This window comes from Rhipicephalus microplus, chromosome X (assembly GCF_043290135.1).
Source record: "Rhipicephalus microplus isolate Deutch F79 chromosome X, USDA_Rmic, whole genome shotgun sequence".
NCBI classification, from domain to species: Eukaryota; Metazoa; Arthropoda; class Arachnida; order Ixodida; family Ixodidae; genus Rhipicephalus; species Rhipicephalus microplus.
In genome coordinates, this window is record NC_134710.1 from 508189945 (window position 1) to 508203292 (window position 13348).

At 46.9% G+C, this 13348-nt stretch overlaps 1 protein-coding gene across 9 annotated transcripts in view; it reads right to left on the reverse strand.

Moving 5' to 3' along the window:
• LOC119160728 (motile sperm domain-containing protein 1) overlaps window positions 1-13118 on the reverse strand; it is a 114374-nt gene extending 101256 nt beyond the window's left edge. For 2 of the 9 annotated variants that reach the window (XM_075881113.1, XM_075881112.1), the window contains exons 1-5: window positions 10770-12139; window positions 10571-10666; window positions 9473-9642; window positions 7699-7774; window positions 2961-3145 (exon numbers count right to left, since the gene is read on the reverse strand). In XM_075881113.1, coding sequence (XP_075737228.1) covers window positions 2961-3145; window positions 7699-7774; window positions 9473-9642; window positions 10571-10666; window positions 10770-11065 — 823 coding nt within the window. In that variant the 5' untranslated portion in view covers window positions 11066-12139. The other 7 variants (XR_012887797.1, XR_012887798.1, XM_075881115.1 and 4 more) reach the window with 6 other exon arrangements.
• Window positions 13119-13348: the final 230 nt, after the last annotated feature.

Genomic DNA, 13348 nt, shown 5'->3' on the forward strand with positions numbered 1-13348 from the left:
TTTGTGTTGTGTGCTCAAGGATGGAAAGTAAGCTCACGGACCCTTTCCAGGGGCCGTGACACGAGATTTTTCTTTTTTGGATCGAACGACAGAGTCGCGCCGATCCTTAGGCGCTGGCTGCGCCCTCACGCTCGGTGTTGTGTCTATTGCCTCTTGCGAGGCGCTGGACACACGCTCTTGCGAGCGCTGCATTTGTTTTGAGGGCCTCGCCTCAAAGGACGAGCCCTTCGCGGCCCCCAGCCCGGAGGTTGGTGGGTCTTTCTTGGATGGCGGAGCAGCACTTGCTGCAACCGCCGAGGGGGCGGATGGCTTCACCGCTGGCTCACTACGCGTGTGCCAGACAGGCGCCGGGGGCCGTCGTGGCGCTGCCCCTTGACGCGCCACTTTGGCAAAGCTGGTTTTTGGTAGGCAGGACACCTGCCTTCGTGCCTCCCTAAATGAAATGTTTTGTTTTACTTTAATTGTGATAATTTCCTTTTCTTTTTTCCAGCATGGGCATGACCGTGAGTATGCGGCATGCTCCTCATTACAGTTCGCACAGTGAGGAGAGTTTTCACAGGCATCAGATGTGTGGTCTTCAGCACTGCATTTTGCACAAGTTAGGCGGCCTCGGCAGTTCTGCGAACTGTGGCCGAACCGCTGGCATTTGAAACATCGTAGAGGGTTTGGAATATAAGGCCTCACTCGAAGCTTGATGTACCCAGCCTCAACGGAATTTAGCAGTACACTTGAATTAAATGTAAGTATTAGGTACTTAGTCTGGACTTCTTTGCCATCACGTCTCATCCTAATTCGTTTCACGTTGATGACATTCTGTTCGCTGAAACCCTCCAGGAGTTCAGCCTCAGTCAGCCCTAACAGGTCATCATCTGAAACAACACCACGGGTGGTGTTCATGGTTCGGTGTGGGGTTACTATGATTTTGGTATCTCCGAATTTCACGAGATTAGGCAGTTTCTCATATTGTTTCTGGTCGCGGAGCACCAACAGGAGGTCACCACTTGCCATTCTCGATGCTTTATATCCTGGGCCAAAGATTTCTGTCAGAGACTTCGAAACAAGAAAAGGTGAAATTGTTCTCACTGGTTTGCCGGGTGTGTCAGCGTGTATAACGTGGAATCGGGGAAAGGATACTCTATGGTGACCAAAAAACTGGAATACTTCATCGGTGCGCCCTCTTTTCTGAGGGCGATCAGGGAGTGGGGGGAAGGAACAAGCCATAAGAAAAAGTTTATTTTCGGCAGTGGCGCCAGCCACCCACCATGGAGTCCTACGAGGGGACGCTGCAGGGTCTGTAAGCACAGGACCTGCAGACGCCAGCTGTACACCACCACTATAACCGAATATGGTGTATCCAAGGTAGGATAGCCACACAGGATTAACCCTTGCCGCCAGGAAACACGGAAGTCAACGGAAAAGATTAGAGGACAGGAAAGATTTGAAGTAAGAGAAAAGACGAAGATGTGAGGGGGAGACAGGAAAAGGCGACTGCCGATTCCCCCCAGGCGGGTCAATCCGGGGGTGCCGTCTACGTGAAGCCAGGGCCAAAGGGGTGTGTTGCCTCTGCCGGGGGGCCTTAAAGGTCCAAGCACCCAGCGTCGGCTCAACCCCCAGGATCCCCTTTTCCCCGGACACGGCAAAGCCACGCACGGCTAGGCGTGGGAGGGAGTCAAAACTCCCCCGTTAGCTCGGGTCCGCGGTGTCGCTACACACCAAATGCCTACTTGCGCAGGCGCCCCTGCGGGGCTGAGGAGTTCGTCATTTTGTAGTTCATTAGCTTCGACGGCATGGAAGGGCCGACTCCAAAAACTCGACGAGTGCACCACGATGCCGCTTTAAAAAGAAAAGTCATCGCGTGTGCCGAAACGAACGGAAATCGGGCCGCATCGTGGTCGTTCGGAATTTCCGAAGCGTGCGTGCGGGACTGGCGGAAAGAAAAGCAGAAGAGTCGACAGCAAGGATTCACGCAAAGGCTTCAGTGGACCACAGCAGGGTCGGTTTCCGCAAATTGAAGAGCTGCTCGTGGAGTATGCGCTTGAGCAGCGAGCAGCACAGCGGCCCGTGACGACAGAACTGCTCTAAGCGCGGTGCTCTAAGTGCGGGCTATGCAGTTAACTTTAGAAAAAGGGCTAACGCGGGGCCAGTTCAAAGCGAGCAGGTGCTGGCTAACTTCATGAAGAGGAAAAGCTTTTTCCTCCGAAAGCGAACGGGCATGGGCCAAAACTTGCCGGAGGAGTACAAAGAAAAGCTTCACAGTTTTCAGAGGTTCGTCCTAAACTTGCGGCACAACAACGGCTACCTGCTTGGGCAAATCGGGAATGCCGATCAGACGCCTCTTTACTTCGACATGCCTGGCACCACAACTGTCGAGAAGAAGGTGGCGAAGCAAGTTCGCATGCTGACATCGGGCCACGGTAAAACAAGAGTGACGGCAATGCTCCGTTGCACGTCAGATAGGCACAAGCTTCCCCCGTACCTCATATTTAAACGGAAGATGCTCCAAAAAGGAGTCGTTTTCCCGAGTAGTGTGATCGTGTGGGCCAACGAAAAAAATGGGTGCGCGTTGCAATCGATGTCTTACTTTTTTTTTTCGTCGTGGAAACCGAGTGCGCGTTACAATCGAGGGCGCGGTAGAATCGAGTAAATACGGTAATCACGGCATGTGCCATGAACATGCAACCCTGCTGTAGGTGGCCAGTAGATGCGGTCTGTCCAACTTCTATAGTGCGCAACAATGGATAGTGATGGCTAGCTGGTGCAGCTGCACTCAGGCAGTGCAGCTCCAAGTTTTTTCCCAATGTCACACCGAGCCTATTGTCTTACTTCATGGTGCCCACCGTGAGTGCCTACTACTAGCTCCAATGCACAAAACTTCACTTTATAACGTCAATATGTCAACTGAAAATGAGATACAGTAGCACAACTTAAACAGCTGCACTGAGCTGCGAAACAGCACCCACCTCTCTGCAGGACAGCTCCTGGAGCCCCCTCTTCGTTCTCATCATCAGACCTGCCGCGCCTAGGCCACACGTTGACAAGCACATCCGCGAATCCCAGGATGCGGTCTCCTTGCTCACGCAAGACAATGCGCAGGTTGTCCCTGGTGCCCGCATGTTCCTCGGAGAGATCAAAGTAGTGCACCTCTCTGTTGCGAAACAGGGAACTTATTGAACTGCCTGGTTCAACAGATAATTCCCACATATGTGTCATGGTGCAGGCCTGAATTTTGCTAGAAAACCACACAGCAGACCAAAATTGAATGTGACCCGATTACCAAGTCAGACATGTTTCAGAGAAGTACACAGGAAAAAGGAATTCGTTTGCCCTTTTGAAGAGCTTTTGCTGACCTTCTGAAACACAACACAATAAGCATGCAACAGTGGGAAGTCTGTTACAACCTAATAAAAAATGCAGTTCTGCCCACAGAATTGCGGAGCTGCCACTTTCCATCTCGTTAACACTTTCATTACTATGCCTATTAAAGCCTATCACCAGTGATCAATGCTTTGAATTGTCAATTTTGGCATGCTGTATTTGTTTCTCATGCACATGACACCTCTAAGTGTTTAGTCCAGCTACTGAATTTACATAATCAGTTTGAGCGCTTTTGCAACATTGTGATTTTTTACAGATGTTTCTGTGAAACAATGTAAGTGTGTTGGGAGGGCGCGCTTGGCTGATTCACTACAGAGAAATGCGTGCCACCCGAGGTTAGTCTTCTTTTTTTGCGCGAAGTGCCTCCTACATTGAAACACTAACTCCCCCAATGCTCAGTTCTTCTAAACAGCCTTCTGCTTGAAAGTTTATTGTCATAAATAATTCTTCACTGCAAAAATTTATTTGGCCAGTGCGGTGCGTAAATGAGCTGCCCCGGTGGTCTAGAAGGCTGTGGTGCTCGACTACCGAACAGCAGGTTGTGGGATCGAATCCCGCCCACGGTGGCCGCATTTTCGATGGATGCAAAAGTGCTAGAGGCCCGTGTACTTAAGCTTTATGAGCACGTAACAAAACCCCCAGTTGGTCGAAATTTTTAGAGCTCTCCAATTACAGCGTCTTTCATAATGATATGGTTTTTAGATGTTAAACCGCAACAATTTTTTTTATTATTACTGGCCTTTGAAATGCAAAATCCACAGCGTGGTCACATATGAGCCCACACATGATAACGCAACTGGCGTTTGTAAAATGCAATATTGGCAGCTAGTGTTCCCAAATGGTAATACAGTTTAGCCAGCTTATAACAAAGCTCCATATAATGAATTCCTCAATATAATGAAGTTTTTTTATTCCCTGCCGTCGCTCCATAGGAGCACATGTATTTGCGACCTCTATGTAACAAAGTAACTGCGGGAGACAACCTTGATATAACGAATTTTCCTCACGGACAATCTTGGAATTTAGCGCCGCATTTCGGCATTTTGGTACGAGCATGCATCTTCCGCCGCTGCCGCACCGTCGCCGAAGCGGTAGCGGCGGGCATACGGGCCGCGTCCGCGTGAGGCGGGTCGCATGCCCGCCTCACGCGGACGCATGGACCCCACGAGCCAGCGTTGCTCCCTTTCTCGCCACCGCGGTCGCGTGCGCGAGTGTGCCCCCTCCCCCTTTACAAACCAAAATAATAAAAAAAACCACTTTTGCCCATTGGAAGTGCCACGCTTTTAGTTGATTGTTTTGCGGGGTTTAGCGTCCCAAAACCACCATATATGATTGATTATGAGACACGCCTTAGTGGAGGGCTCCCGAAATTTCGACCACCTGGGATTCTTCAACGTGCACCCAAATCTGAGTACACGGGCCTACAACATTTCCTCCTCCATTGGAAATGCAGCCGCCACAGCCGGGATTTGATCCCGCGACCTGCGGGTCAGCAGCCGAGTACCTTACACCACTGTGGCAGGGCGGCCACGCTTTTAGTTAGAGTCACATATGTAGGGTCGCGCTGCATATGGAGGGCGCTTCACCGAATAGTTTCCACGGTACCTGTGTCTGTGTCCGTGTCGTTCGCTCTTCAACGCCGTGCATGCGTGCGTGCATAGTTTCACTGCGCGCGCATGGTGTGTGGTAACCCCCTCCCCCCCTCCCTCCCCCCCCAGCGACGTTCAGCTTTGCTTTTTTTATTGCGATAGCAATTATGTATATGGGCAGTTCCGGCTGGGTTTTTGCCGCCGCCGCCTTCATTCAACATATAGTATACGTACCTATATATATGGAAATCCAAGAAAAAAAGCCGCCCACGCTCAGCTTGTCACGATGTGCCGATGGGCGCTTATTTCCTACGCGTACTTTGTCCCGCGTATGCGGAGGGGGGAGAAGGGGGTTAGATGCTTGTGCGCACGCGCTTATCCTTCGGTGGGGAGAATCGCACGCCTTCGACTTTGACCGGAACGACTGCGTTTGCTCTTTTCACACAGTCTCTTCGCACTGAAACCGCACTGATACCCGCCGAGATAGCAAACGCGCCAGCGATCACGACGGCCCTTAAAATCCAAGTTTATCATTGCTACTTGAGCGATCCCCCCCCCCCCTTCCACGTTGTTTCTTGCTCGTTTAAGACAGGTGGTTTACTTTCTGTTTGAGCATTCGATGGCAGTTCTAACACGCGAGAGATGTTATGCATTTTTCAGGCGATAGGGATGGGCCGACTCGTGATCTCTGCTTCAGCAGCGCTTGCGCGCTTTCACCCGCTTGTGAAAGTTACAATGCGCGGGGGCATGTTGTCAATTTGGACTTGTTGCGGAACATGGCGGCGTCAGCAATAACCCGCGGAGAGAGTCCATATAATTGCTATCGCAATAATAACGCAGTTTTTTACTGTAAAATGAGTGTTTGGGGTTAGCTCTGCCTTCAGTCTCCCTTTTGTTTAATTTGCACGTTTATTTTCCGAATTTGTGTACAGAACTTGGATATAACGAAAACCTCTTTATAACAAATTTTTCTGGGAATTTATCAATTTCGTTATATCCAGGTTTAACTGTATAAGCAATGCTTGTTACCTGCAGAGCGATCGACGCACATAGTATCTAATCAATAATCTTATTTTACTAAATGCCGAGTTTACTCGCTTGTGTAATCTTTTATATCATAAAGCCTCACCTTGAGCACGCTCGTCAACAGCGTCAGTGGACGTTGGTTCCAAATGGATCCATAAATTCTAGTGACCGCTCATGAAACTCATTAAGTAAACCGAGTTGTATATTCTTGTCTGGAGGATGAATAAACTTTATTCTTCCGAAAAGGAAATGGAGGAGCCAGGTTGGACGGGGGTGCTCGAGCCGGCGGGCCGCAACTCTTGCAGGTCGTAACCCGTGCACTCCAGTGTGCGAGCCTGGACTGTATGTGCAACTTTGTGCTCCTCACGGATGTCTTCTAGGTTTCTGGTGAGGGAGTTCCTCTGGGGGTGTGGGAGGCTGTGGGAGTTCCTCTGGGGGTGGTTTAATTTATGCCATATGGCATACTTGGGCCCACCTCCTCCCCCACAAAAATAAAAAAAGCAATGACACTATAGAAGCACTCGGCTGGTTCAACAGTGGCATGCCGGAACACTACAGTAGACAAAATAAAAACGTAGAGAGGTCTTCTTAGCTCGACACAGAAGTTCATGGCTGACTTACACTGCAATATATTAGACCTAGTCACGTCTACTTGACTTCCGAAGTGCTGGCACGGCACAGGTGGAAAGCTAAAGCGTAAGGCCCCCTCGTTCGGCACTGCAAACTGCTACAGCATGCACACTTTCCCCATGGCTGCTTGCACGCCTCTTGCTGGTGCTCGAGCGCTTGAAATGGGTCTATTAGATGGACAATCTATGCAAATTCTTTTCGCATAGGACAACGATGGCCATAGAAGGAGCTCAGAATTTCTTTAAACAACTCACGATTGCAACTTAATAATTAAGATGGAACACGATTAGGTGTACTAAAAGCAACAAGGCTTACACAAGGGAGGTGAAAACTTTATATTCCCTCAGATTTAGGCCAACGAAACCTTTAAAGCCCCTACACAGTACTAAGAAGGCTTTAACATGGCACTTTTCCTTCGACAAGATGGGCAACACTTTCTATGAAGCACCCACTTTTCTTCTCACTTTTTTCTTATTTCGACTCCCTTATCGATTAACATGCTTTCACTGACGAAATGTTGTCAAGTCTTTTTTTGGCAAGAGAGAGTGTGACAAGATTGAATAACTGACAAGACTGCTTAGAGCGAAATGTGTGACAGTTCTTGGTTGCACTGCCCGCACGCACGGAAAGTCTTGGCTGGCCTTTGACTGAAGATGTCTTTTCCATGAGTGTAAGCCTGAATGATGTTGGTGCTGTCCTGAACACCTTGGTCAAGTATTCCCATCAAAGCAAGTGCTAGAGCCATCTGCAGAGCTGACTAACCCTCCAGAGCTTAATCTAGCAAAAGCTCGAGTAATGCAGAAGACTTGCGTATGACTATGGTCTGCAGAATGTTCTCTGTTCTTCAGCTGTCATTTCTCTTCCCCAAATATTTTAGCCAATGATAACTGTCATACCATCACACTCTTTCAAGATTTCATTCTGTTTGTCTTTTCTGCTTATCAGCAACCGAATACTGCATGGCTTGCCTTTCCTTCTTTGGGTGAGCAAAGCATGCAGCTGGGCTCCATTGAAAAAAAGTTGACTGGAACCACAGATGCACGCAAAAGCACAGTATGAAATGCGTGTCCCCACTCACATGTCGCTGTAGCAGTGTGCTGTAATGATGCCCGATCGCCCCGTGACACCATACCGTGCCGGTTCATTCGACATCACTGCAAGCAAATGCAAGGCCTCACCTCAGCACAATGAACAAAAGCAACGCAAACAAGTGAAGCCTGCAGCACAGAGACATGATAGGCTGTGCGGCAACCGTAGAACATACCATATGTACCCATGTAAAAGCCACACCCAGAACTTCAGTAAAAAAGAGCCCTTCAAAAAATACAATTATAGATTACCTATGAATTAGCCACTCCCTCTTTTAAAAAAACGAACAAGCAGTACCTGTTGTGTAACGTGAGAATTCCTAAGCTTTTGTGGGTGATGACAGGGCTGCCAAGAAGGCGCACTTCACGAAACAAAGGCACGGCATGTTCTGAGGCTAGCACAGCATGTTTTCCCGAGATAAAAAACTTGCTTCTGCAGTACGTCACAAAGACTGGAACGAATGGAGGAGTGGCCACACTATTTCAATGGATACGCTCGTGAAAGCACTCAGCACCACAGGTTACAAATGCATTCTGCAGGTAACGATTAATTTTTATTTCATTTTTTATTTATCGATACTACAGTCTCCAACAGAGACTATAGCAGGTGTGAAATATTGATACATCATATTTAAAAAAAGGCACAATAGCACACAAAGAAAATACATGAAGTGAAAAACACAATTCATATAGGTAAAACAATAAGGCTAAGAAAATAAACAAGAAACACAATAGAATTTAACAGCATAATAGAAAATAACCCCAGCGTGGTTATTTTTACAATATCTAATTTAAGGTGGATAGACATAGTTCACGCATTAAGAACAAGGCAGTAAGTTGGCTGAGTTTTCTTTGCCATAATTTCAGTCAGTTACCGGAAAAATTGAAAGAGCAGCTGTATTTTGTGTACGGTCGTAGTACATTTGATTATTGTTGCATTTGTTGGAATCCACACACAGCTGTTCTCCCGGAGCAGCTTGAAAAGGTGCTAAATAAGGTGGTACAATTTGTACTGGGCAATTACAGTTTAACATTAGGCATGACGAAAAGTAAACATAAATCATTGTGGGAGGCTTAGCAAGATCAATGAAAAAACCTAGGAATGAAATGTTTTTCACACTGTTTACCATTCTAAAACCAGCATTGAGCGAGAAAGGTACATTAAGTTACCCTCTTATGTGTCATCGAGATGCAACCATGCACTAAAGTCCGTGAATTTCCTGTCAAAGGTGACGTCTTGAGGTATTTTTTTTTCACAAGAGAATGACATGCTCTAGCGCCTGACATTGTGAACATTTTGGACAATGATGTGTTTTACCGTTCGGCGGGTCTGATTACTTTGTTTCTTTTTGACTGTAACCCCCCTGCTCTAATGCCCCCTGGGTCGATGCAGGTATGCAATAAATAAAATAAAATAAATGTTTTAATCATAAAAACTGAGTGAGTCAGTCAGGGAAGCACCTTGACAAGAACGACGCAATCAATACATGGACAGGAAAAAAAGCAAATAGAACAGGAACTGTCCGGTTGTTTTTTCTGTTTATGCCATCACTGCACTGTTCTTGAAACAAGTTTAATTATCCTGCATAACTGTCTCTTGTAGCATGAGATTCCCTCACCCCAAACAAGTCACAAAGATAATATTATACATCCACCACGCATTGGCACCAACCTCTCCTTATATACATTTAATAAAAAAATATACATTGAACGTTCATGTTAAATCATTCAAGTAAAAGAAAAAGTGAGGCAACAGGTACTCACACTGAAAGTACACCGTCTTTTCACTGACATTGAACAACGAGAGCACCTGTGTGTCTCCACCCTTCTCATCCACGTAGAAGTCAAGTTGCGACGGGGAGACAGACACTGGTAGGTCCATGCCCTGTTCAACCTCCCAGGCCTCAGGATAGCCACTAGCCTCATCATAAAGCCTATAACGAAAAAAAAAAATTCGAACAGCATAATGAAATTTCGATTTTAATTTGTCTCTCGTATGCTCCTCCAATCCATGGACAGACTAGAGCTATTAGGCAAAAATCAGAAACACAATACCGATGCAGCTTTTTGGGATGGCATTTAGACATTGGCAATGCGTTGCACATGACCATCAGAATATCAGGATGCACAGGTTTGTCTTAATAAAAATTTGCGTATGCTCGGTATTTGTGTAATTTAGGCTACCTGTGCCTTACTTTGATATACTAGAATTGAAATGGTTATCCCAACATGCCACTAAGAAAATTTCAATGAAAAAATTTGTCCAGTTATGTGTGAACATGCCATTTTCATACACCTGGTGCTATTATAAATTCACAAATATACCAAATTTTAAGACCAGAATTTTTTTTTTTTTTCACGTAAAACCTATGCATAAAGAGTGAGTTAACAGCACTGTTTGAAGCTTCTGGGCAGGACAAAGTGAGTTTGTAATTTATAAACTTGACACTTACAAAAACTGCCAGCTTTCCTTTCTCTCTGCAGATTGAAATAGCTCTCACTTTCTTTTCTTTTTTAAAAATTGGTTAGCCGTGAGGGATGACATCTTAAACTGCCCAAAGTCGGTCGGATGCAGTATAAATACATCTTTGTGATCTGCCTCAAACTTGCAATATTCACCAATGTGAGCACTATATCAAAGTTCTTGAAAAATCTTGTTCGATCTCTTCTTCAAAGGAATCGACATAATACAAAAGTGAAACGTGTCCTCACAGAAGTAGTTGAATGTTTATTGGGAGCTTGCACAATGTCTCTCTAAATTTTACAACTATGGCACCGTTTAACGTTAACGCGCGCACATTGGCGCTTAGTTATACATCTCAATTCTGACGAGTGACGCCTATGATCAATGTGTAAACAAACCTTTGTACAGCGGAATCTGAGAAAGCGGCGTGACAGCCAGGAGGGCCTTGACTGAATGGACGCCGAACCTGGCCTAAGGTCGCCAACTCGCGGCATCTGAAAGTATAGAACGCCACTGGCCCGACTAAAGGGAAAAGCAACGTGCGCACTGTTCGCCGGCCGCGATTTTTCCCTGAGCAAGCGTAAATCGACCACTTACAGCCAAGCATTACTCCATGCTGCCCATGGAGGAAGGATGAAGGGCAAGGTTCTGTTCACGTTTATAGAGGAGGTCGTGGTTCTGTTACGCGTGTTGAATAAGTCAGTTGCCAGACTTTGGGGTGGTTGTTGCCAGATTGCTACCAAATTTAGCAGAGAAATTAGCTCCTGTAGTTGTGGCTTCTTTGTGAGGATTTCGTGTCGTCCGCGGTGCCAGATAAAGCAGCCAGACGACGCAGATATATTTTGGTATAGATGGATGCTATGAGCAAGTGAGGCGATTAAATGGATTGACATGGCTATAAATGAATGGATGTGGCTCTACAGATGGATGGATGTGGCTCTACCCTTTAGATAGGGCGGCGGGCAGTGCTACCTAGCCGTGACACTTAATAAGTCAAAAATTAGATTCATTTTAGTGAAGTTAGGACTGGTACTTTGCAGGGAATGGTTTAATTTTCACTCGTGTCTTGATTTTAGCCGACGCTAGGGGTAATGTCGCACACCTTGCGTTCTGTTAACAGATCGACGCGTAGAGGCAAGGCGTTGAAGAACTAACCGTGAATATCACAGTGAATATGCATTATTCAATTCAGGTTACCAAGAGCACCGTGAAAGAACAGTATTGGTTACAAAGTGTGCTTTCGTATGTTTTCCTGAGCATGTGGCCGTGGCGCAGTGAGTAGCGTACCCAGTTGCGCATCGAACGGTTAATTGTGGGTTCAACTCCTATTGGCAGGGTTTTGCGTATTTTTTAGACCTGATTTTCATGGCGGCAATGTGCCACTGAAGTCTACAGGCGGTCCTCGGCATTAAAACACTTTCGTGTTAAACAAGAACATTTAAAAGCGAGTCTGGAATATAGATCTGAGTACAGGCAGGACCCAAGAGGACAATGAGAGGGGCGTTCATTTACAATTTCACGCATGCCTCGAGGACACTCTCCTCATCAGCATTGGACACAATTTCTTGGGCGCATCCAGCAGCTCTGCAGACACAGCTGGTTAGCGAATTTCAATGGAAGGCTGCGGACAGAGCTGTGTCGGACACTCAACTAAAAAAAAAAATTGTCTATTCCTACCCAAATTGTAGACGCGACCGAACGCACTTTCGATATCACATGTCAAGAAAAAAAAAAAAAGACAAGGTGCGATCGACAGCGGGGGCAATCGCAACAACCGTTCTTGAGAGCCAAGCACTCTTGAAACATGCACCGGGCCGCTCGTGATCGTCCTTTTCTGTGTCACCATCACACAATCAGATGCAAGGTCTAGCACTGGTGCTCGCAATTAGGCGATGTTCAGGAAATAGCTGCAGGAATCACCGCCTCCAACATCTTTGCGGGCAAAATGACTGGGGTGTTATGAGTACACTTACCCTCTAGCCTCGCCGTTGAAACGAAGTTCGGTGGCCGAAACACTGATCCGGCTGGGCCCAGAACCACCTCGCAACATTCTTGATCGAGCGTTTGAATTAGGCGTACGTTAGGTTGGCTTTATGCACAACAACGTTTGGTGCACTAACCCGTGCATGCGCGTCTCGCCGGTCGTGAAAACCTGTGTTGGTCAAAGCCTCCTGTCGTAACGTTCGAAGCACTTCCACGCCGCAGGAGGCGCTCTCCCAGCTGATGCCATAGAAGAATTTATCAGTCAGACTAAAAGAATATAGAGCTAAATTCTTCATTCTCTTAAACATTTAAATGTTATTATTCAGTAATTATTTATTTTGTAACCTATTCCTGGCACATACGAGTAGTATAGCGAAGAAACAAAAACAACAAAAATTCACCTAACACTAGGCTAATCCCCTAGTTGCCCGATCTAAAGGGTACAACCATATCAATCCATCCGGTCGGTTGGTTGGACCCACCAAGAAGATTGGCTCAACCTGGGTATGGTGGCTAGAAGGGGGAGGTGGCGTCAGCGCCCATGCGCCGCCGCAGGGAAAGCGATTCGTCGTTTCATGACACGGCCGTGGTAGCCGGGGTGGCGCTCCGGCCAGCTCTTCGATGCCAGCCAGAGTGCACAGATACCTGTACCTGAAAAGTGTGGACACCCAATGGCGGAAGAGGACGCGAAAGCTGGCGACTAAATATAACTTGACCGCGGCAAATAAGCAAAGGGGGCCAGTTAAAAAGCAAGTGAGGGAAACAGAGACGCTCATGTGGAAAGAGAGGATGGAAAAGAAGAGATCGCTGGGAATCTACAAGGCAAGCAAACAAGAGATCCGGAAAGAGAACTTTTATGACAACAATAAAGGTAGTGCGTTGCTCTTTGAGGCGCGGGTTGGCTGCTTGAGAACTCTAACTTACAGGAGCAAATATTCGTCACAGGATGAGACATGTGTTGGATGTGGCATAAATAAAGAAACAATCTACCACATAGTCATGGAATGCCAAAAGATTCAGCCGGATAGAAATGGGGGGAAGGTCACACTTCCTGAGGCACTGGGCTTCGCGGTTGATGGAAGCATTAACTGGTCAGCAGTAGGTATTACTAAGCAGCGGCTGGAGTATTGGTGGAGGAAAAGCAGAGAAGTCGATAAAATAACATCCCAGCCAAGAGTAGCGGCTGGGCAAAA